This window comes from Lampris incognitus, chromosome 13 (assembly GCF_029633865.1).
Source record: "Lampris incognitus isolate fLamInc1 chromosome 13, fLamInc1.hap2, whole genome shotgun sequence".
NCBI lineage: Eukaryota > Metazoa > Chordata > Actinopteri > Lampriformes > Lampridae > Lampris > Lampris incognitus.
In genome coordinates this window covers 32875332-32903211 of record NC_079223.1, presented here as the reverse complement: position 1 = coordinate 32903211, position 27880 = coordinate 32875332, and the positions used below count along the sequence as shown (strand labels likewise).

Genomic DNA, 27880 nt, shown 5'->3' with positions numbered 1-27880 from the left:
GCGACCCTTTCATTTCCAGGGGAGAACTCCAACACAGCAGCACTCAACTGGGGACTTGGGAGTATCCCCACACCCACCCGGCGCCTTTCACCTTGGCCAACTCTGGAAAAGTAAAGAGTCTAGCCCCTCTCCAGGAATTTGGTACCAGAGCCCAGGCTATGTGTGGAGGTGAGCCCAACTATATCTAGTTGGTACCGCTCCACCTCCCGCACCAGCTCAGGTTCCTTCCCTGCCAGAGAGGTGACATTCCATGTCCCGAGGACCAGTCTGTAATGCCAGAAGTCGGCATGCCCTGGTCCTCGCCTTTGCCTGCTGCCAGGCCTGCATTGCACCCAACCCCAATGATCATCCCTGCGGGTGGTGGGTCTATGGGTTGGTAGCTCCATGTTGCTTTTTCAGGCTGGGCCCCATGGACCAAGGCCTAGCTCCCAGACGCTCACTGGCGAGCTCCCTTCCCAGGTCTGGCTCCATGAGGGGGCCCCAGTTTCCCTTTTCTAGGCAAGGTGCTGTAGCTCTGCTGTTGCAATTTCATTGGGTTTCTTGGGAATGGATCTTAGTCTGGCCCCCCCTGGGACCAATTTGCCTTGGAAGACCCTACCAGGGGCTATTGCCCCCGACAACACAGCTCCCAGAATCACCGGGACACCCAAACCCACCACGTTAAGGTGGCGATTCTCGGAGGGGATAGATAGAGACAGACAGCTAATGTGAAATTTGTGAGAAACATTAAGAACTAGAAGCGTGCACCCATTAGAGTTCAGATCTCCACCAGGTGTTTCTCCTCTTCTCCAGCACTCGGACTTAGAGACAGACCAGCTTAGAAGTTAGCACTCAGTATAAAACAGGTTTTTCGATGGTTTTGAATCACTGTAACCATGAGAGTTCTTGATCATTCAGTCATAACTGTGCACAAACATTATTAGCCTGACAGGCCCAGTAGTATGGAGATCAGCAGCAGACAGATACACACACACACACGGACAGAAAAACTAGTGTTTTTCCTGCCATTATAAGACTTGTACACTGCCCAAGTCGATTGAACGGGAAATATGGAAAATAAAAGATTTTAATATGCAGCACTCAAGCTGAAAAAATCTACCTGATAAAAACATTTTGCCAGTCAGTCTGTGGATGTGCAGCCTCCTAGGCGGCTCCTCGCACAAATGTGACCAAGTCTAATATGAACTTGCACTTTTCAAAAGGAAAAGGTTTGCTATGCGACCATTTTAGTCTAACCCTAACCCTGTCTTCATTTTCATAATATAATAAAGCTGGGTAAACCGTTTACATTCACGCATGCATGACTCACATCTACGGTTGACTCAGATCGGGCAGCGACAAGAATATGCAACACTTCCTGTTTTGACTGCAACCTAGAGGAAGCTGTTCCTTTATAATTTTCACAGTTTTTGGATTATCAAAATTATTTTAATAACTTTTGATCATGTTGCTGCCCAATCCAAGTCAAACGTAGATGTGAGTGGTGCATGCACACGGTTGACTCAGATTGGGCAGCTACAGAAAGCAGCGTTGGTCGAGCGAGCTAGGGAGTGAATGGAGGGAGGGAGCGGCAATAGCGAGAACAAACGTTTTTCGATGGTTTTGAATCATCGCAACCGGTAGAAGCTCTCCATCATACACTCATACATTAGCAAAATATTTTAGGCTGATAGGTCCAGTAGTTTTCAAGATTAGTCGCGGACAGACAGACGTGACCAAACCCATAATCCCCTCCAAGCAGATAACCAGCTATGGTGGTCACCTTTCAACCGGTTTAGAAAAAGCAAACGAACCAAGTTCTTCAAACGTTCTCGTCCACCATCAGAAACTTATCGTACAATCTCACTGTGTCCTGATTGGCTGATCAAAAAAATTGTCTTATGTGCTCATCGGTATACAAAGTCTGCGTGCAAAGAGTAGTGTTGCATGTAAAATGTTGTTCGTATCAGATGATTTACATGTCGAATGAAATTTTGTGTGCGCTTATTTAAGATTTTCTGTTTGCTAAAGGTTTGCACAAACGAGGAAGTTGTTCACAATAAAACCACAGGGAACAAAACAAAATTGGAAACTACAACTGTTAATATTGTAAACTACGAATCTATTTTTAACACATTCATCGATGACGAAAAGCTACTGAGTTACAAATCTTTAGTGGAACTGGGTTATGGATTGTGATGTTTGTTTGCAGGGTTTTTTTCAGATGTTTGTGTGTTGATGTTTTACATCAAAGTATTAATTTGAGCATGTGAGAAAGAAAGCGTGATGTGACTGTGTGAGTGACAGGAGGCTCACATTTAGTTTGAATGTTGGCAGTCCCTGTACAGGATGTCAGATGTCATCCAGTCATGAATATGTAAATCCAGTGTTTTGTTAAGTTAATGAAATTTGTGCTTGTTTTTGCATGCTTTTCTTCCTCTTATCACTTGCTTTTTTTTTCTTTTTAATTGCCATTTTGTTGATTGTATTTACAGAATCCTGAATGAGAATACTGCTGGTTTTAATACATTTTTTTATTTTATAGTACGTTTCTGGATTCAGCTACACGTCGGGCGATGGGTGAACAGGCGGTGCAGCTAGCTAAAGCTGTTCAGTATTCATCGGCTGGCACTGTGGAATTCCTTGTTGACTCCCAGAAAAACTTCTACTTCCTGGAGATGAACACCCGGCTACAGGTCAGTGTGAACAGATTGGAAGATTTGTCCATGAGGTGTGTTTGTCAAAGGACACGAGTCTTATTTTCCCCCTAACACAAATAGATGAAATCATTATTGTGTTAACAGGCAGAATATTTAATCATTGTCAATATATTTATTGAAACAAGGCAAGTTTACTCTTTTTTTAAATAGCAAATTCCATATACGAAGGCAATTCAAAGTGCTTTACATGAAGTTTAAAAAAAGACATTAAATGCAGATATAGAGCAGGGTAAAGATATTGAATAACAAGAATATTAAAAGACAATAAAGAGTAAAGTCATCTGATTAAGGTGTTTTCATTTGTGGAAAATTGTCTGAAGCGATGGATAATCTCTGGTTCGGTGTGTTTGGTTATAACAGACAGCAGTAGCTTTACCACACTAGTCATGTTTTATATCTTTTTATACATTTTTTTATCCCCCCCCGCCTTTTTTTTATACCCCCCGCCCCGCCTCGCCTCGCCTCGCCTCGCCTCGCCTCGCCTCGCCTCGCCGTTTTTCTCCCCAGTTGTACTTGGGCAATTACCTCACCCTCCCGAACCGTCCTGGTCGCTGCTCCACCCCCTCTGCCGATCTGGGGAGGGCAGCAGCCTACCACATGCCTCCTCCGATACATGTGGAGTTGCCAGACTGTTCTTTTCACCTGACAGTGAGGAATTTCACCAGGGGGACATAGTGTGTGGGAGGATCACGCTATTCCCCCCAGTCCCCCCCCAAACAGGCGCACCGACTGACCAGAGGAGGCGCTAGTGCAGCGACCAGGACACATAGCCACATCCGGCTTCCCACCTGCAGACATGACCAATTGTGTCTGTAGGGACGTCCGACTGAGCTGGAGTTAACACGGGGATTTGAACCGGCGATCTCCGTATTGGTAGGCAACGGAATAGACTGCTACACCACTCAGATGCCCACATCTAACTTTTAAATAAATCCCAACAAAAGAATTAAACGTCCAAAGAACATCAGATGTATTAGGTCACGTTTCCATCAGATCTGTTTAAGTGAAGAAAACCCTGAACCTAGTTTTATATGTGCTACTAAAACACCACCAGAAAGATGGAGAGGAGTTAAGATGGAGAAACAGACAATCGTGATTACATTCTGTTTACACTTTGTTTTTGTTTTAATGTTATAGATTAATTTCCATCACAACTTATCATATTTCCTTATACCAAATAAAGGTTTATCCCCTTCAAGCAAGCGTATAAACCTTTATGTGAATTTTGGACATTTTATTCAGTATTTGCCATTTACAGCTTTACTTATCTGAAATGACAAAATTTGCATTAAAAGTTGGATGGAAACACGGTTCAACTTGGAAAGGTGTATAAACTTGATCCTATTTCCATTTTGAATCCAAGGTGGAGCATCCCATCACGGAGTGTATTACGGGCTTGGATCTTGTTCAGCAGATGATCCGTGTGGCCAAAGGATATCCTCTCCAGCACAGACAGGAAGACATCCCCATCAATGGCTGGGCCATAGAGAGTCGTGTGTATGCCGAGGTGTGTGTGTTAATTTTTTTGTATGTATATTTCTGTGTGGTGATTCTATGAAACATTTTTAAGATTGAAAGTTGAGATCAATTATAATTTTTTTACGTTGCTATAACGCTAATAGAGGTAGGAGTGTGTCCACATGTGTGCAGATGAGACCAGAGTCCCAGTTAACCCATCTAGAATGACCTATAACAGAAAAATTAGCAGTGTATAAGAAATGGTGATGAGCGTGAGTTTTTCATTAGTAGTCTTCCTCAGTTTTCCACTATACATAGACATTGTTAAGAGGACTTCACATTAGAGCTTAAATTATCATCTTAAGGACGTGTTGTTTCTGAAGCAACCATGTAAATAATAATAATAATCATTACATTTATATAGGGGTGGCACAGTGGTTTGCACAGTCGCCTCACATCAAGAAGATCCTGGGTTTGAACCCCCGGGTTGTCCAACCTTGGTGGTCATCCCAGGTCGTCCTCTGTGTGGAGTTTGCATGTTCTCCCCTTGTGTGTGTGGGTTTCCTCCGAGTGCTCCGGTTTCCTTCCACAGTCCAAAGTCATGTAGGTCAGGTGAATCGGCCATACTAAATTGTCCCTAGGTGTGAATGTGTTGGCCTTGTGATGGACTGGTGGCCTGTCAAGGGTCTCCCGCCTGCTGCCCAATTACTGCTGGGATAGGCTCCAACATCCCATGCCCTGAGTAGGATAAGCAGTTTGGATAATGGATGGATGGATGGACATTTATATAGTGCTTTAGCTAGACACCCAAAGCGCTTCACATTGAAAGGGGTAACTCACTTCAACCACCACCAATGTGTAGCACCCACCTGGGAGATGCATGGCAGCCATTTTGCACCAGAACGCTCACCACACATCCGCTTGAGGTGGAGAGGGAGGAGTCACTGAGCCAGTTACATAGGGGGATAAATAGGTGGCCAAATAGAGAGAGCCAGGTTGGAAATTTTGCGAAGCGCTTTCTTTGAGTGGCTGTTGCAAGCTAGAAAAGCGCTATATAAAATGAAACTTAATTGATTGATACTGGGGGACCCCCTACTCTTTGCAATAAATGCCATGGGATCTTAAATGTCCACAGTGAGTTAGGACCTCGGTTTAACGTCTCACCCGAAAGACAGCATCTCCTACAGCACAGTGTCCCTGTCACTGCATTGGCATTTGTTGTTTTTATTAGAACAAGAGAGAAGACTGCCCCCTCATGGCCCACCAACACCACTTCTGGCAGCAACTCATTTTCCCAGGAGGTCTCCCATCCAAGTACTAGCCTGGCCCACACCTGCTTAGCTTCTGTCATTTGGCAGAGCCAGGGCACATGTGGGGGTGGCTGCTGGCAAATAGAAAGAAGTTATGAAAATAAGAATGGGTGCATTAAAAAGGAGTATACAAAAAGGACATGAAAGATATGATCATGTTAGTAGCATCAACATCTCTGCAAAGTATTTGAATGTATTGTTGTTGTTGTCCAATCATACTGATATTTAATGTTTCCAGAAGAGCACGAATGCTCTTCGTATATGTTATAATTCTGTCATCCTCTTGCAGTGTTGTATTCTGTAAATTGTGTAAACACAACATCCATTGCATGTCTGTCCGTCTTGGGAGAGAGATCTCTCCTCTGTTGCTATCCTTGACATTTCTCCCTGTTAAAGGTTTTTTTTTTAGGTGGTTGTTCCTTATCCAATGCGAGGGTCTAAGGACAGGATGTTGTGTTGCTGTAAAGCCGACTGAGGCAAATTTGTGATATTGGGCTATACAAATAAAATTGAGTTGACTCGACCAATGGAATTCAAACTGTTGTCACGGTCAGATAAAAAAAAAAACCTGATCAGAAGAGATGACTACAGGCTAGTGTTGTTTAATCTACCTCCATATTTTAAATAGATTGCCTCAAGTTTTTTCCCCTGTATTATTAGATTGAAGAGTAGAGTAGGTAAAATGTTATTTTGCAGTCTTTTCAGGCCTTTAACCAAAATAACGAAGTTTTCCAGATAACAGTGAATGCTCACTAGCACACAGATGAAGATTAGCAACTGAAACATCTTGCCATAGATTACAACATAAATGATGAATTAAAGGTTTCTTCAGTAAGCCTTCAAAATGAATCAGGAATTTGAGTTTAATACAAATGCAGAACCAGTTAGCATGGCCTTCCAGCCGTGCACACAGCCAACAGAGATCTTTTTTACAGTAATGTGACATTTAACTTTACTTCACTGTCTGATAGACACTTAATTCCCCTCAAGTGGAATTAGATTGACGCGGTTAGTCAGTAGTGTTAATTAGTGTTCAAAGTCACGAGCTCCTCCTGAATTTTAAATTGAGTGAAATTAAAACATTATGTGGTTCATCAACATGAGATTGAACAAGATGAAATGACGCACAACCAACAACCAGAAACCACAAAGCGCTAATTAAAACAGTCCAACATCCATCTCCTTACATACAGCGGTGGCATTATTTATCAGGAGGCTGTTAGCGCTGTCGTGGTTAGCACTGTTGCCTCACAGCAAGAAGGTCCTGGGTTCGAACACTGGGGTTGTCCAACCTTGGGGGTCATCCCAGGTCATCCTCTGTGTGGAGTTTGCATGTTCTCCCCGTGTCTGCGGTGGGTTTTCTGCAGGTGCTCCAGTTTCCCCTACAAGCAAAAGAAACACGCACGTTAGGGTTTATACTCCTGTCTGTGCCCCTGATCAAGGCAATAGGAAAAGAACTGGAGTTGGTCCCCGGGCGCAGCATGAAGGTGGCAGCCCACTGCTCCTAGCTACACAGATCACAGCTAGGATGGGTTCCATTTGCAGTAACTGGATTTCCCCAAAGGGATTAATAAAGGAAACTTGACTTATTTTAATTTAATTGAAGTCACATGTCTCTGATGAAATAAAGGATGTTGAATGTTTCAGAGAATCATTAATGTCATTTGTACTGGTCAGTAAATATTGTATTTACATTTTCTGTTGTTTCCTTAGTTGCCATAAGTCACTTAAATTGAAGTTATTGTTTCTTTCCAGCCTGCAGTTCAAACTTCATTCATTCACTGTTTTTTTTTAACACTATAATCATAAAATGAGGCAACACTGACCTTAATATCCAAACCAACAGCACAGAACCCAGCACCAATGCCTCTGCAAACTCATTACTTTTTTTTCCCCTCCCTTTTTTTCTCCCCAACCTGTTCGGCGAATTACCCCACTCTTCCAAGCTGTCCCAGTCGCTGCTCCATCCCCTCTGCCGATCCAGGGAGGGCTGCAGACTACCAGTGTAACGTGCATGGATAAGTAGACACGTTGGCCGCTGGCTGACCCTTTAGTCGAGCGGTCAGCGATGTCTCCCGCGGTGCGGGCAATACGGGTTCGCGTCCTGGCCGCAGCAGTTCCTGTCGTTGCCCTCTGAATTCGCTACATTGGTGTCAGAAGTGGGACTGTGAGACCGTAAGGCCAACGGAAGCATACGCGCCAAGAGGCGTGAAGGAGCTGATATGCTTAAGCGTGGGGACGCGCTTCCCGAAGGAGGGGGGTAGTGTAACGTGCATGGATAAGTAGACACGTTGACCGCTCGTACCACATGCCTTCTCCAATACATGTGGAGTCGCCAGCTGCTTCTTTTCACCTGACAGTGAGGAGTTTTGCCAGGGGTACGTAGCACATGGGAGGATCACGCTGTTACCTCAGTCCCCCCAAAGCCCGAACAGGCGCCCCGACCAACCAGAGGAGGCGCTAGTGCAGCAACCAGGACACATACCCACATCTGGCTTCCCATCCGCAGACATGGCCAATTGTGTCTGTAGGGATGCCCGACCAAGCTGAAGGTAACACAGGGATTCAAACCGGTGATCCCTGTGTTGCTGGGCAATGGAATAGTCCGCTACACTACCCGAACACCCCAACCCATCTCTTTTTATTGCAGTTGCAGAAAATAATTTGAATATATCTTTATAAAGTGATCTCAACAGCAACAGATCTTTTGCTATTTACAAAAGATCATATGAATTATGAATTATTGATGGTTTATGTACTTCAAACATGTCACCAACAAAACTATATAGGTTTAATAACTGAGGGAGAATGTGGCAAGCTACCAAGCTACCATAATATCATCTACATTGTGTTCAGAAATATGCAAGGGACATTCACGTTAGCTGTGCAGTTATTATTGTTTAGTTAGATAGACTATAGTGCTTTAGTCATGGGACAAAAACATGTATGTTTTTAACCCACAGTAGGTTTTGCTTCAGTGTTTCATTCTTTCTATTTAAATCTAATCCACTTTTACTATTTTGTTTGTTTTCTGTGTATGTGTCCTGTCTGTCAGGACCCCTACAAGTCCTTTGGTCTTCCTTCTATTGGGCGGCTGACTCGATATAAAGAACCCCTTCACCTCAAGGATGTAAGTATATCAGGGATTTTATGTGTGTGTGTGTGTGTGTGTGTGTGTGGGGGGGGGGGTTCAGATGACTGATTCTATGTGAGGGCAGCACGGTGACGCAGTGGTTAGCGCGGTCACCTCACAGCAAGAAGGTCCTGGGCTCGAGCCCCTGGGTAGTCCAACCTTGGGGGTCATCCCAGGTCATCCTCCGTATGGAGTTTTCATGTTCTCCCTGTGTCTGCGTGGGTTTCCTGCGGGTGCTCCAGTTTCCTCCCACAGTCCAAAGACATGTAGGTCAGGTGAATCGGCCTGTCCAGGGTGTCTCCCCACCTGCCACCCAATGACTGCTGGGATAGGCTCCAGCATCCCTGTGACCCAGAGAACAGGATAAGCGGTTTGGATAATGGATGGATGGATGATTCTAGGTGAATACTAACAGTAAATTGCATCTCCCTCCATGTGGTTAGGTTTAGAACAGCACTAGAAGCTCTTGATCCAGATTTTTCTTGACATTTAAAACTTTATTGTTAATTGAGTTTGTTCTGCCAGCTGGTTGTTCCTTTCATGTTACTTCCATGGAAATAATTTTCATGACACTGATTTATTTTTTTTGTGTGGTGAAAATAGTTATCCCCTCCAGACCGTACCCTCGAGGTGATATTGTGTTTAGTCACGCGCACCCGTGCGTGTGTGTGTGTGTGTGTGTGTGTGTGTGTGTGTGTGTGTGTGTATGTGTGTGTTTGTGTGTGTGCGTGCAGCTAATCTCGCAAACTACTGGAGCTACTACTACTACTACTTTCGACTGCTCTCGTTAGGGGTCGCCACAGCGGGTCATCCATTTCCATCTCTTCCTGTCCTCTGCATCTTCCTCTGTCACACCAGCCACCTGCATGTCCTCCCTCACCACATCCATAAACCTCCTCTTTGGCCTTCCTCTTCCCTGGCAGCTCCATATTCAGCATGCTTCTCCCAATATACCCAGCATCTCTACTCCACACATGTCCAAACCATCTCAACCGTGCCTCTCTTGCTTTGTCTCCAAACTGTCCAACCTGAGCTGTCCCACTAATATAATCGTGCCTAATCCTGTCCTTCTTTGTCACTCCCAATGAAAATCTTAGCATCTTCAACTCTGCCACCTCCAGCTCCCCCTCCTGTCTTTTTGTCATTGCCACTGTCTCCAAACCATATAGCATAGCTGGTCTCACAACCATCTTGTAAACCTTCCCTTTAACTCTTGCTGGTACCTTTCTGTCGCAAATCACTCCTGACACTCTTCTCCACCCACTCCATCCTACTTGCACTCTCTTCTTCACTTCTCTTCTGCACTACCCATTACTTTGGACAGTTGACCCCAAGTATTTAAACTCATACGACTTCATCACCTCTACTCCTTGCATCCTCACCATTCCACTGTCCTCCCTCTCATTCACGCATAGGTATTCCGTCTTGCTCCGACTGACTTTCATTTCTCTTCTCTCCAGTACCTTCAACTCTTCAGGCTCTCCTCAAACTGCACCCTACTCTCGCAACAGATCACAATGTCATCCGCAAACATCATAGTCCATGGAGACTCCTGCCTGATCTTGTCCGTCAATCTGTCCATCACTCTTGCAAACAAGAAAGGGCTCAGAGCCGATCCTTGATATAATCCCACCTCCACCTTGAACCCATCTGTCATTCTAACCACACACCTCACCACTGTCACACTTCCCTCATACATATCCTACACCACTCCTACATACTTCTCTGCAACTCCCCACTTCCTCATACAATACAACACCTCCTCTCTCAGCACCCTGTCACATGCTTTCTCTAAATCCACAAAGATACAATGTAACTCCTTCTGGTCTTCTCTATATTTCTCAGTCAACATTCTCAAAGCAAACATTGCATCTGTGGTGCTCTTTCGTGGCATGAAACTGATACTGCTGCTCGCTAATCATCACCTCTCCTCTTAACCTAGCTTCTATTACTCTTTCCCATATCTTCATGCTGTGGCTGATCAACTTTATACCTCTGTAGTATCTACAGTTCTGCACATCCCTCTTATTCTTGAAAATCGGTACCAGTATGCTTCTTCTCCACTCCTCAGGCATCCTCTCACTTTCCAAGATTGTGTTAAACAATCTAGTTAAAAACCCCACCGCCATCTCTCCTAAACATCTCCATACCTCCACAGGTATGTCATCTGGACCAACTGCCTTTCCACTCATCTCAGTAGCTACAATAAAACATTTCCCATGGCTGAGCTATGTTTTCTTACCGCTGTTTCATGAATGAAAGTCAGTCAGCAGAGCAACCATTCACCTTCATTCATTTTATATCATGAAAACCGCAACAGTTAAACACATTTGAAGTCTTTTAATAAGGGCTTTGAAATTATGATAGCCGGATCTCTGTCATTTCATGTCAGACTTGGTCACTTTCATGCGAGTGTCCACCTAGGAGGCTGCACATCCACAGACTGAAAGGCAAAACATTTTTATTAGGTAGATTTTTTTAGCTTGAGCGCTGCATGTTAACTTTCCATATTTCCTGTTCAATCGACTTGGGCGCTGTGCAAAAGTCATATAATGGCGAGAAAAACACTGGTTTTTCTGTCCGTGTGTGTATTTTCCTTCTCCTTGTAGGCGAAAAAAGGGTTTGTCTTGGGCGTCTCGGTGATTCACCTGGTAGAACGCGTACCATATAAGGCTGAGTCCTTACCGCAGCAGCCTGGGTTCGAATCTGGCCAGACCTTTTGCTGTATGCCATCCCCTCTCTCTTTCCTGTCTCTCTACTATTGCTATCAAATAAAGGCGGAAAATGCCAAAAAGACCATCTTTAAAAAAAAAAAGGGTTTGTCTCCAAGTTGGAACACCGGAGAAGAGGAGAAATGTACGCCTGGCAGAGATCTGCACTCCACTGAGTGCACTCGTCTAGTTTATTGATGTTTTTTTTTATCATTTAGAGCAGTAAATAAGACTTTTTCCTCATCTTCTCTCTGTCAGGTGAGAGTAGACAGCGGCATCCAGGAAGGCAGTGACATCAGTATCTACTATGACCCCATGATCTCCAAGGTAAAGCTCCTACATTACAATACAATTTGTAAAAGAGTGGATCATTTTTAAAATCCAAGACTAGAATAAGATGTACAAGATGCGAGATACATGAACCGTTCTAATGTTTCATTATGGAAAAGCTGGTTTCAGTATTTCATTGCATTTTGGTGATGGGAGCATTATACTGGTTCCAATGGCTGCCATTCAGCACAGGCTCAGTCATCAGTGTGGCTTTTCTTGACACCACTGTTCAAGTTTTGAGTTTGGTGTGTACCAGAATAACCTGTACTCTCCGTAGCTTGTCACCTATGGTGCTACACGGGCGGAGGCACTGGCCAAGATGGAGGATGCCCTGGATAACTACGTCATCAGAGGTACATAAAATCAGTGTCAGTACATACCAGTGCATCTGTATTTCATCTCTTTGTCCCTCTGAGATGAGACTAGATCCACACTGACCTTCATCCTAAACAAGGTCCTCTGTATTCTGAATGATCTTACTCATCCTTTACAACAGAAATTTAAGATCAGTCATAGACAAAATATTGAAGCAGTCTTTTGTTCCTGCTGCCATTAATCAGAATCACGTTTATTGGCCATGGAATTTGACTCCGGTTTCATGGCTCTCTGTGTACTCAACATAGAATAACAACACTATAACACAACAATCTTCAAATATATACACAAGGATTGACTATATACAGGGAAAATAAGAGGTGATAAAGTGCAATGGTGTGGAGAATATATCAGAGATAGGAGATATATTGTATAGAGCATATACAGTGCATCCGGAAAGTATTCACACCCCTTCACTTTCCCCACATTTTGTTATGTTACAGCCTTATTCCAAAATGGATGAAATTCGTTTTTTTTCTCATCAATCTACACACAATACCCCATAATGACAGAGTGAAAAAGGTTTTGTAAAAATTTTTGCAAATTTATTAAAAATAAAAAACTGAAATATTGCATGTACCCTTTGCTATGACAGTCAAAATTGAGCTCAGGTTCATCCTGTTTCCACTGATCATCCTTGAGATGTTTCTACATCTTGATTGGAGTCCACCTCTAGTAAATTCAATTGATTGGACATGATTTGGAAAGGCACACACCTGTCTATATACACTCACCGGCCACTTTATTAGGCACACCCGTCCAACCGCTCGTTAACGCAAATTTCTAATCAGCCAATCACATGGCAGCAACTCAATGCATTTAGGCATGTAGACATGGTCAAGACCATCTGCTGCAGTTCAAACCGAGCATCAGAATGGGGAAGAAGGTGATTTAAGTGACTTTGAACGTGGCATGGTTGTTGGTGCCAGATGGGATGGTCTGAGTATTTCAGAAACTGCTGATCTACTGGGATTTTCACGCACAACCATCTCTAGGGTTTACAGAGAATGGTCCGAAAAAGAGAAAATATCCAGTGAGCGGCAGTTCTGTGGGCGAAAATGCCTTGTTGATGCCAGAGGTCAGTGGAGAATGGCCAGACTGGTTCGAGCTGATAGAAAGGCAACAGTAACTCAAATAACCACTCATTACAACCGAGGTATGCAGAAGAGCATCTCTGAACGCACAACACGTCGAACCTTGAGGCAGATGGGCTACAGCAGCAGAAGACCACACCGGATGCCACTCCTGTCAGCTAAGAACAGGAAACTGAGGCTACAATTCGCACAGGCTCACCAAAATTGGACAATAGAAGATTGGAAAAACGTTGCCTGGTCTGATGAGTCTCGATTTCTGCTGCGACATTCGGATGGTAGGGTCAGAATTTGGCGTCAACAACATGAAAGCATGGATCCATCCTGCCTTGTATCAACGGTTCAGGCTGGTGGTGGTGGTGTAATGGTGTGGGGGATATTTTCTTGGCACACTTTGGGCCCCTTAGTACCAATTGAGCATCGTGTCAACGCCACAGCCTACCTGAGTATTGTTGCTGACCATGTCCATCCCTTTATGACCACAGTGTTCCCATCTTCTGATGGCTACTTCCAGCAGGATAACGCGCCATGTCATAAAGCTCGAATCATCTCAGACTGGTTTCTTGAACATGACAATGAGTTCACTGTACTCAAATGGCCTCCACAGTCACCAGATCTCAATCCAATAGAGCACCTTTGGGATGTGGTGGACCGGGAGATTCGCATCATGGATGTGCAGCCGACAAATCTGCAGCAACTGCGTGATGCTATCATGTCAATATGGACCAAACTCTCTGAGGAATGTTTCCAGTACCTTGTTGAATCTATGCCACGAAGGATTAAGGCAGTTCTGTAGGCAAAAGGGGGTCCAACCCGGTACTAGCAAGGTGTACCAAATAAAGTGGCCAGTGAGTGTAAGTTCCCACTGTTGACAGTGCATGTCAGAGCAGAAACCAAGCCATAAAGTCAAAGGAATTGTCTGTTGACCTCCGAGACAGGATTGTATTGAGGCACAGATCTGGGGAAGGGTACAAAAAATTTCTACAGCTTTGAAGGTCCCGAAGAGCACAGTGGTCTCCATCATTCGTAAATGGAAGGAGTTTGGATCCACCAGGACTCATCCTAGAGCTGGCCGCCCACTGCCCAAACTGAGCAATCGGGGGAGAAGGGCCTTGGTCAGGGAGGTGACCAAGAACCCGATGGTCACTCTGACAGAGCTCCAGTGTTCCTCTGTGGAGATGGGAGAACCTTCCAGAAGGACAACCATCTCTGCAGCACTCCACCAATCAGGCCTTTATGGTTGAGTGGCCTGACGGAAGCCTCTGCTCAGTAAAAAGCACATGACAGCCCGCTTGGAGTTTGCCAGAAAGCACCTAAAGGACTTTCAGACCATGAGAAACAAGATTCTCTGGTCTGATGAAACCAAGATTGAACTCTTTGGCCTGAATGCCAAACGTCACGTCTGGAGGAAACCAGGCACCTCTCATCACCTTGCTAATACCATCCCTACAGTGAAGCATGGTAGTGGCAGCATCATGCTGTGGGGATGTTTTTCAGCGGCAGGAACTGGGAGACTAGTCAGGATGGAGGGAAAGATGAATGGAGCAAAGTACAGAGAGATCCTTGATGAAAACCTGCTCCAGAGCGCTCAGGACCTCAGACTGGGGCGAAAGTTTACCTTTCAACACGACAATGACCCTAAGCGCACAGCCAAGACAATGAAGGAGTGGCTTCGGGACAAGTCTGTGAATGTCCTTGAGTGGCCCAGCCAGAGCCCAGACTTGAACCCCATTGAACATCTCTGGAAAGACCTGAAAATAGCTGTGCAACGACGCTCCCCATCTAACCTTACAGAGCTCGAGAGGATCTGCAGAGAAGAATGGGAGAAATACCCCAAATATAGGTGTGCCAAGCTTGTAGCTTCATACCCAAGAAGACTTGAGGCTGTAATCGCTGCCAAGGGTGCCTCAATGAAGTACTGAGTAAAGGGTGTGAATACTTATGTACATGCAATATTTCAGCAGGCCCGTAGCCAGAAACATATTTTTGGGGGGGGGGGTCGGGCAACACTGCCGAAAGCTACCGGTAAATAAAACTCCCACATTGTATACTATAGCCTAATACCCAACCGTACCGTAAATGTCAACGTATTAATGGCTCATAGATAATCATCAATGCATTAATAAATAAAAGTGGGTCTTAACTTATAAAAGCAGGTCCAATCGTCTTTTTTGTCTGCAAAAAATGTCCAGTACCTCTTCCGGCGTCACCACAATGTCTCTGTGCTCCGAGAGCAATGTCAGTCCATTAAGCCCTCTTTCCGTCATTGTACTGCGCATTTTGTCCTTGATCCTTCCCAGACGGGAAAACCTTCTCTCAACATGGGCACTGGTGACAGGAAGCGTGGTCAAAACGCGGAGAAGCTTGAAGATGCTTGGAAACAACTCACTGTTACAGGCATTTAATGCCTCAATGGCATTTTGTGGAACATAAGTTGCATCTTTCCATTTATCCCGCCAGGTGTCAATTTCTGAATTTACAACTTCCAGATGCGGTGACACTTCATCAGGATACAGGTTGGAGAGCGCTTGAGCTGAGCTGTCGTTCGGCATGCTGACCTTAGATGGCAGTAAGGAGCAGAGGTTGGAGATCACATTTCTGTGTTTGCTGAAGCGTTCCTTCATCTGTGATGAATAAAAGTCAAGCATGACTATGAAAAGCTTTTGCCCGTAGTGATTTTCACAGGCCTTCAATGGATCCTCATTGCAGTCCATGCCTCTTCGTGGTCGAAATTCAACCCCATACTTGGCTGCTTGGGAAGAGGTCTTTTGGAAAATCTGCCTGAACTCCATCTCAGAGTTAGCCCTCATCTCATCTACCTGCTTAATAACAGCATCAGCAGCTGAAACGCAACTCACCAAGTCACAATTTTCCTTCTGAAGGAAGGTGGACAGGTGGTAGGTTTTCGCAAGCATCTTCTCACTCACATTCATGGACAGCATGAATTCTGCATTGTCAATTGAATTAAAGAGCTGAGTGGCTTTGACAGATGTGTCTCCTGTGAAGGTTTCACTGATTTTCTGCAGGCTGGATCGCACAGGGTCTAAAAGCTCGTTGAATGTAAATACTGCGTCGTGGCGTTCGACCCATCTCGTTTCACACAACTTCGTCTGTCGCGTTTTCTTGCAGTCGGGTAAAAGACGCTCCGTCTCGTGTCGCAGACTGGCAGACCGCAAAGCCGAATCATGGAAAAAAGTGCAGATTTCCGAGACAATTCCAAAGCAATTTCGCACCATCTGTACAGTGCAGCACTTGTTTAGGACCAAATTCAAACTGTGGCTGGCACAGTGCACATAAACTGCTTGCTTGTGCTTCTCTTTGATTTTAGCTTGGGCACCATTTAAACGGCCACTCATGGCAGATGCGCCGTCGTATCCCTGGCCACGTAAAAACTGTAAATCAACGCCTGCATTTGTCAACTGACTTTCGATTGAATTGGCGATTGCCTCCCCGGTTAACTTCTCGATATCAACAAAGGACAAAAAATCCTCTCTGATGCTATATTGGCTGTCATGCTGGTTCACGTATCTGACACAGACAGAAAGCTGCTCCCGCCCTGAAACATCTTTCATTTCATCTGCCAACACAGCGAAACACTGCGCGGAGTTTACTTTCTGCACCAGTTTGTTTGTTATCACATCTCCAATTATGCTGATTATTTCATTTTGTACATCAGGACTGCAGTAGCTAGCGTTTGCTGCACATTTACTCAAGTGTTGTAACAGTACTGTGTCGCCAGATGTAGCCCTAAACCTGAGTAAAGCCCTGAAATTTCCGTCATTGTGAGTTGGCTCATTCAATGTCACTGGTCCTGAATCAATATCACCTCTCAGGGCGAGTTCTTGGCGACCGCAAAAAATAAACGTTGCAATGATGCTTTTGAGTTTTTCTCTGTTTTCTTGGACTCGCTTTTTTCTCTCAGAATCTAGCCTCAGTGAAATTGCATCCATTTTATTGTTGAGAACCATTTGGAAATTGTCCGTTTTCAAACATGCATCCTTGTGATATGCCTTTTGTGCATGGTCTTTGAACGTCTCTAAAGCATGTTTCCAGTCTGAGAAGTGGACATTAATTAGTTTGCCAGCTTTTCTGTGCCCTCCCTTGCCCACATGCTCGACTGCAAACGCAACACAGTGCTTACAAAAACAACCGTCGGACCTTGTTGAGTATACTAGCCAGCTACACTGGTCAATCCAATGACGTTGGAAAGGTAGTTTACCTCCTAGTTTTGTAGGGAATGTTTGTCCGATATTGGCCGTCCAGTCCAGTGAGTATATTTCTCTTCTCTGTTCGTCTGATATTTTCTCACCAATATAATCCACAAAGCCGTGAAAACGTTTCCGAGGTAGAGGACGCCGGGTCTGCTAACTCTGGCTCCGTTTCCGAGGAGGAGGGCAGTGGGTCTGCTAAGACTTGCTCTGGGAAATCGGTAACGTTATTGGCAAGATCATCTGTAATGTTCTTTTTTTTTCTTTTTTGAGTCGGGACACGTTGAAACAAAAAAATTCACTGATTTTACGAATATTAACTTTACTGCTCTTGCCTGATTTACAGGTAGCTTTCGGCGGCTCAATTGCTTTTGAAAAGCAAACTATAGATCGACCATTTAGCTAGCATAACCAGTGGCAGGTTGCTTAGCTGACTCGTCAGACTCCTGAGCCAATCAAAAGCGTGTGATTTTATTTGTTTTACGAAACAGACCAATAAGATACATCATGTTTGGAAACAAATTAACTGACAGGTTTAACGCCTGTCAGTCACGATAGATGCAGTGTATGAGTAGGCTAGAGGGGCGGTGACAAATAATCAAAACGATTACTAAATAATTATTGGTGCCATTTCAGACGGGCCGTGGGGTTTCGGGGGGGGGGGGGTCAGACATGAAAACCACCTACCTGGCTACGAGCCTGTATTTCAGTTTTTTATTTTTAATAAATTTGCAAAAATTTCTACAAAACCTTTTTCACTTTGTCATTATGGGGTATTGTGTGTAGATTGGTGAGGAAAAAAAGGAATTTAATCCATTTTGGAATAAGGCTGTAACATAACAAAATGTGGGGAAAGTGAAGGTGTGTGAATACTTTCCGGATGCACTGTATGTATAGCAATGTATTCAATAGTTCAACAAAACTGAAGTTCATGAGCTCTGTACCATGAATGAACATTTTCTCTGCTATTAATCCATTTATTTATTTTCATTTTCATTTTAGTTGATTATAGCTTCTGTTTGGCAAAACTGGCATTGAAGAGAGAATGGTATTTGTGAGGGGTACTTTTTGTGTTGTTTAAGTTGTCTGTTTGATGCTTTACTGTTATTGTGTTTGTATGTTTTTGTACCAAGACCACATGAGTTTATAACTTGTTTTGACTTGAGTTGATTTAATTTAACTCGACTTAACAATGTCTCTTTCCAGGCGTGGCTCACAACATCCCTCTGCTGCGAGAGATCATTACACACCCTCGCTTCATCTCTGGGGACATCAGCACCAACTTCCTGCCTGAGGTTTACCCCGATGGGTTCAAAGGTCACCAGCTGAGTGTGGAGGGGCAGAGGGAATTGATCGCCTCAGCTGCAGCTCTTTACATCTCCTCTCAGCTCCGCTCTCATAAATTTCAAGGCAGTCAGCGGTAAGAAGACTGTCAACGAGATGGCTAGCTACCCTCCCCTGAGATCCCCCTTGTAGACATGTCGGTCACTCCAGGTCTGCTAGGTCAATATATGTCTGCAGATCCTTAAAGTCTTAAATTAAATTTTACAAGTATTAAGGCCTTAAAAGTCAGTAAATTATCTTAAGTTTGAATTCATGAGGTCCTAGTTTCTACATTAAAGTTTTATAAGGTTTTGTTTATTCTTGTCAGAGTCTGATAAGTTCTTCTGCAGCAGAATCCAAAAATTTTAATAGCCTGTAAATACCACAGTTTATCTAATGCTAACCTCCCCACTTAATCTAGATTTCCTGCTGCACTGACCTGTTGGAGAAGATGTACAATTCTCAAAATGAAATGAACCAAAGTGTCAAAAATATTTTGTCTGTGTAATGGTTATGGAGCTGGCTGTACTAGAACAAATATGCGAAAAAGTTAGGGTGACCAGATTTTCAAAATCCCAAATGGGGACCCTAAAAAGTGTGCCGCATGTTCGTGTACACCCGCACGCATAGGCACGCACTGACAAGCTTGTCTGTTTCACCGGACATGGTGGGGGATGGATGTTGAAACCGGGACATTTTACTATTCTACAGATATTTGACGGGACTCGGGACACCCAGCTTGAAACCGGGACAATCCTGGACAAACCGGGACGTCTGGTCACCCTAATTAATTTGACTCCTCTCAACTTAGAATTACCCCTACCAGTGTCACCTGTCCACTGAAGCTTACATGATTTGTCCTAAAATTGGTCTTAAATTTATTTATATTTGGTCTTAAAAGTCTTTAAAAGTATTAGATTTGACACTGATACCTGCAGACACCCTGTGACACACAAGAAAAATCCCAATCTGTTGTTTTTAGACTGGTTGTAGTGGTTGCATTCGATAGGGTTTAGATTTCTTATGACATAAATTGTGATTGTGGTTCCACAAATATTCCAGTTTCAACTGACAAATAACAGAAGCCCTGAAAGAAAAAGGAAAAAAAAATGGTATGCTCAAACTTTCATTTAATTTTCGGCATTGCATTTATTTACAAGGTGAACAAATCAAAAATAGTCACACCACACCATGAAGCGACACCAAACACACGCAATGCCGACTCCATTAAGCAGTTAGCTTCCTCACGAAGCCATTATGCTGACATAAAGATTTTTTTTTTTAATTAAAAGAAAAAAAGTTAGCCAAAAGAGAACAAACTTGAGCAGGATTCCCACAAATCCTGGAAAGTCTGGAACTTTATAGACTAGTTTTCCGGTCATGGAAAACACCTTGAAAAGGATAAAATTGTTCACGTGTCCTTGAATATTGAGACTGTAGAAAATTACAAAGTAAGGTTCTAAAACGGTATTTTGTTAGCTGATTTCTTCATATTTGTCTCCATGTGTTTGTGTATTGAGATGTGACATCAGTGTGTTCAGTCACACAGTCCATTTAGAGACTGCTGAGACTTCCACTGTTAGATAATACTGAATAATATGACCTTCTGTCAGCAACGCCTGGCATGGATATCTAGATAAAGTCCTGGAAAAGGATTTCCTATTAAGAGTGGGAACCGTTTTAAAATTATCCTAAGAGAACAGGCTCTTAGTTTAACTTACTCACCTGTTCTTGTGTCTCCCCTGAACATGTCAGCTTTCATTTTGCATCTTTTTTCTGTGTTAGTGTTCACCTGCCTCAAACATCAGCTGGGTGTGTGTGTGCGCGTGTGTGTGTGTGTGCATGCGTGTGTGCGTGTATGTTTGTGTTTTTCAGAGTTTCCATCATGCCACAGGAGCGCCATCAGTGGGAGCTGTGTGTGGAGCTGGAAAAGGAATATCATACTGTGGCTGTTAAAAGATCTGGAAATGTCTACACTGTGAGCCACACACACACACACACACACACACACACTCACTCAATGATGCATGATGATGTGGGTACCACTGACATTAAGACACTTAAATGTGTATATTTTGTGTTGTTATTCTATATAAGTACAATGAGAGCCAATGAACCGGAGTCACATTCCGTGTATGTGTATGTGTAAACATACATGGCCAAATAAAGATGATTTTTGTTTTTCTGTTGATCCTTCATTTCACATACCTGTCACATCACTAAATCTCTGCTAGTTTCCCATGGACACCCCACTCTTAATAATGTAATTATAAGAAACATATAAATGTAAAAATTAAACATACAAATCTGTGTAGGATTACTTGCAAAAGCTAGTCAGTAAAGCTGTTTAAGTGATGGTCTGTTGGAAGCAGCCAGTAAAGTTCTGTCATGGTTTGACTTTGATTGATGTCATGTTTCATTGTGTCACTATTGGATCACAAAAAGTAGTACAATGTTATTTTTCTCTCTCTCTCTCTGTCACATACTCTCTCACACACATACTGATATCCATCATCTGTCTTTTTGGTTATCTTCTCTCTCTCGCAGGTGGAGGTGGGAGGTGAGGAGGTTGTGGTTAGTGGTGAGTGGAACTTGGCCTCCCAGTTGCTTCCCCTTACCATCAATGGCACACAAAGGATGCTGCAGGTAGCTCTCATACATAGCCAATGCACGCATAGTCGTGAATGAACAATTTGAACTTTGTCACATCTTCATTTACAGTAACCACATGCACTGCAGTCAGGCCAGGACAGTTGGCATACTGCAGCTTTACCAAATTATATACCACTGTACCACTTAGTAGCACAATAACCATACATTACTGTTAGGAGTCCTCCTAATAAGTTTGTTGCACCAACTGCTGATACCGATTCCAAGTACGACTCTTAAAGTATAAGCCGATACCAAGTACCAATGCCATCCATTGCTTTTACTTAACAGTGCAGATTTAGACCATTTGCTTGGGCTCGATGGGCAAAATAATTGAGATAGAATCAGTTCTTTTCCACCATTAACAAAAAACAGGCTTCCTTGTGCCCAAAATGCTGTAAATCCAGTCATTTTGATTTATTCATGACTTTACTCGTGGCTTTTGGTATCTGATTTTAGTCTTTAGTAAAATCTTCGATACCAATACTCCATTTTAACCCGACATCGGCCCAATTTCTCAAACTAGTATCAGTATCGGTGATTGCCTGATTTGTTGTGACTAGTTTGATTTGACTGTTAAGCATTTAGACACCTTTTGATTCACTGACGATACCCTATATTTGATAGCTGCTATATAGTAAAAACTACAGTTGATGATATTAAAGATACTTGGTTTGGTGTGATTCTTTAGGATATTTAACGTCCTGTCTCTTATAAGGATTTGGTGATGACAGGATGACGTTTGTATACTCAGGTCAGGACGTACTGATGCCATTCTCCATGCTGTAGTTCAGACTGTTTTCTATCTTAGAGGTCATCATAGACTAGTAATCTAATGTGGGATATATCAATAATGAGTCCTGTTTGAATGTGCTGGGATAATGTTATGTACAGAAAGTATTTCTGAAATGTCTCTGTCTTGTGCTTTAGTCCATGTCCAGAGATGCTTCAGGACAGATCAATCTGCAATACCTGGGCACATCGGTAAGACTGGCTGTGTGTCTGTCTGCATGTGATTGGTGCAGTGGGAAAGCTGGTTGCCAAGCAAGGAACCAACAGGAAGTTTAGCAGGGGCACAGGAATCCTTCTCTTACTCTCACCGAAAGCCACTGTGTGGTAGTCTTGAGCTAACATCGTCCTCCTGTCTTCCTTTGTCCTGGTAGCTAATAACAAATGTACCGAATGAAGAGAGGTTATAATCCAAGCCGTCCCAGCAGTGAACATGAGATTTTCTTTGCTAAATCCAATATTGAAAACCTTGTGTCCTCTTCTTTAATCCTGCCCCTCATTTACTGTATGTGGTATTACTGGGAATGTTCCTGAAAATTAGCATACAGATTTCAGAGAATCTGTCGGCTCAACGCGTTGGGTTTTTTTACATTTTTATTAATTAATTTATTTATTTTTCATTTACTATTATACTGAACAAAATCCACAACAAAATGGTATTAATAACAAAAATATAAATGCTAAATAAATAAAAATAAATATGAATAAATAAATAAATATAGATGTTTTTGTTATCACGATCTGCGATAAAATCCTATATCATCCCATCCCTAGTCATGAGTATGCAAATTTACAGGTTTTACACCAAGGCTAAATTCGAACAGTTAGCATCCATCTCTGTGTGTATCATTTGTATGACTCATCATACTGTTGCATCCAGCAACAGGGCTGTGCGCTCAGTCCGCTCTTGTTCACCCTGCTGACTCATGACTGCATAGCATCATCCACCTCCAACCTCATTATAAAATTTGCTGATGATACTACAGTGTCTCATCAGCAACAATGATGAATCATACAGAGTGGAGGTGGATCAACTGGCAGCGAGGTGCAAAAACAACAACCTCCTCCTAAATATAGAAAAAACTAAGGAGTGTTAGGGCTCGGTCTGTTGACCAACCTGGCAACCAGCAATGAGAGCGGGGGAAGGGCGCGTCTGAAACACCTGCAGCCTACCTACTCGTTAACCACTCTAGTATAAGTTTGTTTGCTTTCCAGAACTCGTCGCGAGTTCGTCCTGAACAGTCCCGTGAGTAAATTCTTCGTCTCGAGTTTTGTGACATTTCTGTGTCTCCCGGTGGAGTACAGATTGTAGTATTCTCCGTGTTTTTGCTTGTTTGATTATTCCCTTGTGTCAGTTCTCCTTGAGAGCTTGTTTGGAGAAGAACTCTCTTTGTGTTTTCCCCATTGGATTTTCCCATCGTGATTTTCTAGTTGAGATCAAGTTTTTGATATTCTAATTTCTCCTCTCTCACTGTGGATCTTATTACTCGGTTGGACTTCTACCTTAAAGGAGCAGTTTGTGTTTTTTTCCCTTTCGGACTTTAAAGGAGCAGTTTACGTTTTTTCCCTTTCGGACTTTAAGGGAGCAGTTTACGTTTTCCCGTTTTTAAGAAGCTATTCTCAAGTTCCGCCTGAAGCGCCTCCCCCTTCTGTCCAGGCCCGGCCGGCTCTCCTCTACGAGTCCTGCCAGGTTGGTGCTTTACTTTGTCTTGTGTTGTCGCTATTGGGTTCGTTCTACAAACCCTAACAGTACGAACTCGCCCTCACTATGAACCCAGACAACCTAGACGCCAATCCTGTCCAGGCTGCTCTCTATAAGCAGATTCAACTTACAGCCTCCCACGGCCAGCAACTACAAGAGGCCGCTGTTGCCATGCAGGGCCTCCGGGCTCAGGTGCAACCCCTCCAGGCTTCGGTGGATTCTCTTTCGGCCCAGCAAGCGGCGCTCGCGAGCCAACAAGAGGAGGTTCTTAAGCAGTTGCAAACTCTCACAGCGGCTATCACCATCCAGCCAGCTGTCCCACCAGTTCCGGCCGCCCCTCCTCCAGCAGTGCCCGCAGCCGTTGCCTTAGACAATCCTACCGTTTATGTTTCGGATTTCCGGGAGCCCAGTATCTCCAATCCCAAGCCTTTTGATGGCAACTTTGAGACCTGTGCCACGTTCATCATGCAGTGTGAGCTTGTCTTCGCCCACCATTCCAGGGGGTTCACCACAGATGCTGCAAGAGTTGCTTACGTGACTAACCTGCTGACTGGCCGCGCTGCTCAGTGGGCCACTGCTTCCTGGTCCATGGGGGCCAGTTTCTGCTCTTCCTACGATGACTTTGTGGCTGAGCTTCGGAAGGTATTCCATCATCCAGCGTACGGTCAGGATCCGGGTGTCCGATTGAGCAGGATCCAGCAGGGCAGTGGCAGTGTCACTGACTACTCAGTCGAGTTCAGGCTGGCTGCGGCTGAGAGTGGCTGGAACGACCAGTCACTTCGGGTAACCTTCCGTAGGGGCCTCAGCGATGCCGTCAAGGATCAGCTAGCCACCCGGGAGGATCCTACCTCTCTCGACGACCTTATCAGCCTTGCCATCCGCATCGATGGACGTCTCCGCGAGAGAAGGCGCGAGCGAGGTCTACGGGGAACCGTTTCTACCTCTCAGCCATCCAGAGCTTCCGAAGGGGGCTCTTCTTCGTCGCACTCCACTTCCCCTGTGGCAAGCCTCTCCTCCTCCCAGACAGTGACAGAGGAGGAACCTATGCAGCTTGGGCGTACACGACTGAATCCCGCTGAACGTGAGGCCCGGTTCAAGGCAGGTCTCTGTCTTTACTGCGGTCTTAAGGGACACCGGATCAGCGAGTGTCCTACGCGGCCAAAAGATTAGGCTCACTGGGACCCCGGGAGATCCTAGTGAGCCGTCTTTCCTGTTCCCGCCATCCTGCTCCGGCTAACCATCTTGTGAGCGTTACCCTGGCTTGGGCAGACCAGCGGCTCACTGTAGGCGCACTCATCGATTCGGGAGCTGATGGGTGTTTCTTGGACTCTACGTTTGCTGCTCAAGCTAACATTCCATGTGAGGAATTGGAGAGGCCAATAGAGGCCTTTGCTCTGGATGAGCGCCGCCTGGCCAGTGTTACCCGACAGTCCTGTCCCGTGTCTCTCACTATTGCTGGAAACCATGTGGAGAGCCTTCAGTTCTTCGTCATCCAGTCTCCCTTAGTTCCTGTGATCTTGGGGCGTCCCTGGTTGGCTCAGCATGAGCCACACATTGCTTGGTCGTCTGGTAACATTTTGGAGTGGAGCTCCTCCTGTCACGCCCGGTGTCTTCAGGCCGCACCTGGTCCAGCAGTCCAGACTGTTCCGATTGCCCCTCCTCCCGATCTTTCCTCTGTTCCTCCCGAGTATCATGATCTCGGGGAGGTCTTCAGCAATACGCGGGCTCAGTCTCTCCCTCCGCATCGGCCATATGATTGTGCTATCAACCTCCGTCCTGGGGCCTCTCTCCCTAGCAGTCGTCTTTACAGCCTTTCCATTCCCGAGAAGGCTGCTATGGACGATTACATTTCAGAATCGTTGGCGGCAGGGCTCATCCGACCCTCATCCTCCCAGGTGGCAGCTGGTTTCTTTTTCGTTAAGAAGAAGGATGGTGGTCTCCGACCCTGCATTGATTATCGCCAACTCAACGACATCACCATCAAGAATAAATACCCCCTGCCTCTGATGAGCTCCACCCTCGAACCCCTGACCCAGGCGACTGTCTTCACTAAGCTGGATCTCCGGAACGCCTACCATCTCGTTCGGATCCGGAAAGGGGACGAGTGGAAGACAGCCTTTAAGACTCCCCGTGGTCATTATGAGTACCTGGTAATGCCGTTCGGCCTCACCAACGCCCCGGCGGTGTTCCAGGCACTCATGAATGACATCCTTCGCGACATGCTCGACCAATTCGTTGTCGTCTACCTTGATGACATCCTCATCTTCTCCAGGTCCCTCGAGGAGCATGTCCAGCACGTGCGGCAGGTTCTCGAACGCCTCCTTCGTAACCGGCTGTTCGTCAAGGCTGAGAAATGCCTGTTCCATTCTGAGTCAGTGGACTACTTAGGTTTTATCGTGGAGGGAGGCAAGACTCGAGCGGATCCTCGCAAGATCAAAGCGGTGGTGGAATGGCCGGATCCTAAGTCACGTAAGGAACTGCAGAGCTTCCTCGGGTTCGCGAACTTTTACAGGAGGTTCGTCCGAAACTACAGCTCTGTAGCAGAACCCCTCACCCGTCTAACCTCCCCCTCTCAGCCGTTCGTCTGGTCCCCAGCTGCTCGCTCTGCATTTCTGTCGCTCAAGGAGAGGTTCACCAGTGCCCCCGTCCTACTCCATCCCGATCCCAAGAGGCAGTTCATAGTTGAGGTGGACGCTTCGGACACCGGATTGGGGGCTGTGCTCTCCCAACGATCAGAGACCGACCAGAAGGTTCATCCTTGCGCGTTCTTCTCCCGCCGGTTCCTTCCCGCCGAGGAGAACTACGATGTTGGTAATCGGGAGCTTCTCGCTGTAGTGGCTGCACTTGAGGAATGGCGCCATTGGCTGGAGGGGGCAGAGCATCCATTTACCAGCTGGACTGATCATAAGAACCTGACGTTCATCCGGGCAACCAAACGTCTCAATGGTCGGCAGGCACGGTGGGCCAGTTTCCTCAGTCGGTTCGACTTCACACTGACTTATCGTCCTGGCTCCCGCAACACCAAGGCAGATGCTCTGTCTCGTCAACACCTTAAGGAACCTGTAACGGTGGAGCCAAGTCCCGTCCTCCCTGAGACCAAGGTCGTTGGCGTGGTGACCTGGGGCCTTGAAACGGTGGTCAAGCGCGCCTTGCGCTCCAGTCCAGCCCCGAGCAACGTGCCGCCTCGCCGACTGTTTGTTCCGGACTCAGTGAGGTCTCGGGTCCTCAAATGGGGCCACACCAGTCAGCTCGCTTGCCACCCTGGAGTCCACCGCACTTTCACTTTCATAGCTCGACGGTTCTGGTGGCCCACTATGAGGAGGGACGTCAAGGAGTTCGTCATGGCCTGCACCATCTGTGCCCGCAGCAAGGCCTCTCACCAGGCACCGGCTGGTCTGCTGCAGCCCCTTCCTATTCCCAGTCGGCCCTGGTCCCATGTGGCGTTGGATTTTGTCTCTGGACTTCCTCCGTCTCAGGGCAACACAGTGATCCTGACGGTGGTGGATCGCTTCAGCAAGGGTGTTCACCTGGTGGCTTTGCCTAAGCTTCCTTCTGCTTCAGAAACCGCTGACCTCCTGATGAGCCACGTCTTCCGTTTGCATGGACTTCCCAAGGACATTGTGTCAGACAGAGGGCCCCAGTTTGTTTCCCGTGTGTGGCGTGCTTTCTGCAAGGGGTTGGGCGCCTCGGTCAGCCTTTCGTCGGGATATCATCCGCAGACTAACGGACAGACTGAGAGGATGAACCAGAGTGTGGAATCTGCTCTCCGTTGCGTCGCTGCCAAGAAGCCAACCTCCTGGAGTCAGTTTCTCCCCTGGGTCGAGTATGCGGTCAACTCCCTGGTCAGTTCCGCCACCGGCCTCTCGCCCTTTGAGGCATCCCTGGGTTACCAGCTGCCCGTCTTCTCTGCACAGGAGTCCGAAGTGGAGGTTCCCTCCGTGCAGACTCATCTGGACCGCTGTCGTCGTGTCTGGGAGATCACCAGGGCTGCGCTGCTCCGTGCTACGGAACGTGCCAGACGAGGAGCTAACCGTCGCCGATCCACAGCACCAGCTTACCAACCCGGACAGAGAGTCTGGCTGTCCACCAAGGATCTCCCCCT

The 27880-nt window shown here is 45.4% G+C and overlaps 1 protein-coding gene across 2 annotated transcripts in view; it reads left to right on the top strand.

The window, feature by feature from the left end:
- Nucleotides 1-27880, top strand: part of pcca (propionyl-CoA carboxylase subunit alpha) — a 59917-nt gene that overhangs the window by 24833 nt on the left and 7204 nt on the right. For both annotated transcript variants that reach the window (XM_056291704.1, XM_056291705.1), the window contains 9 exons: nt 2525-2675; nt 4063-4206; nt 8523-8597; nt 11570-11638; nt 11919-11994; nt 18522-18735; nt 20514-20616; nt 21186-21284; nt 22218-22271. In XM_056291704.1, the coding sequence (XP_056147679.1) occupies nt 2525-2675; nt 4063-4206; nt 8523-8597; nt 11570-11638; nt 11919-11994; nt 18522-18735; nt 20514-20616; nt 21186-21284; nt 22218-22271 (985 nt within the window). The remainder of the gene's footprint in view (nt 1-2524; nt 2676-4062; nt 4207-8522; nt 8598-11569; nt 11639-11918; nt 11995-18521; nt 18736-20513; nt 20617-21185; nt 21285-22217; nt 22272-27880) is intronic.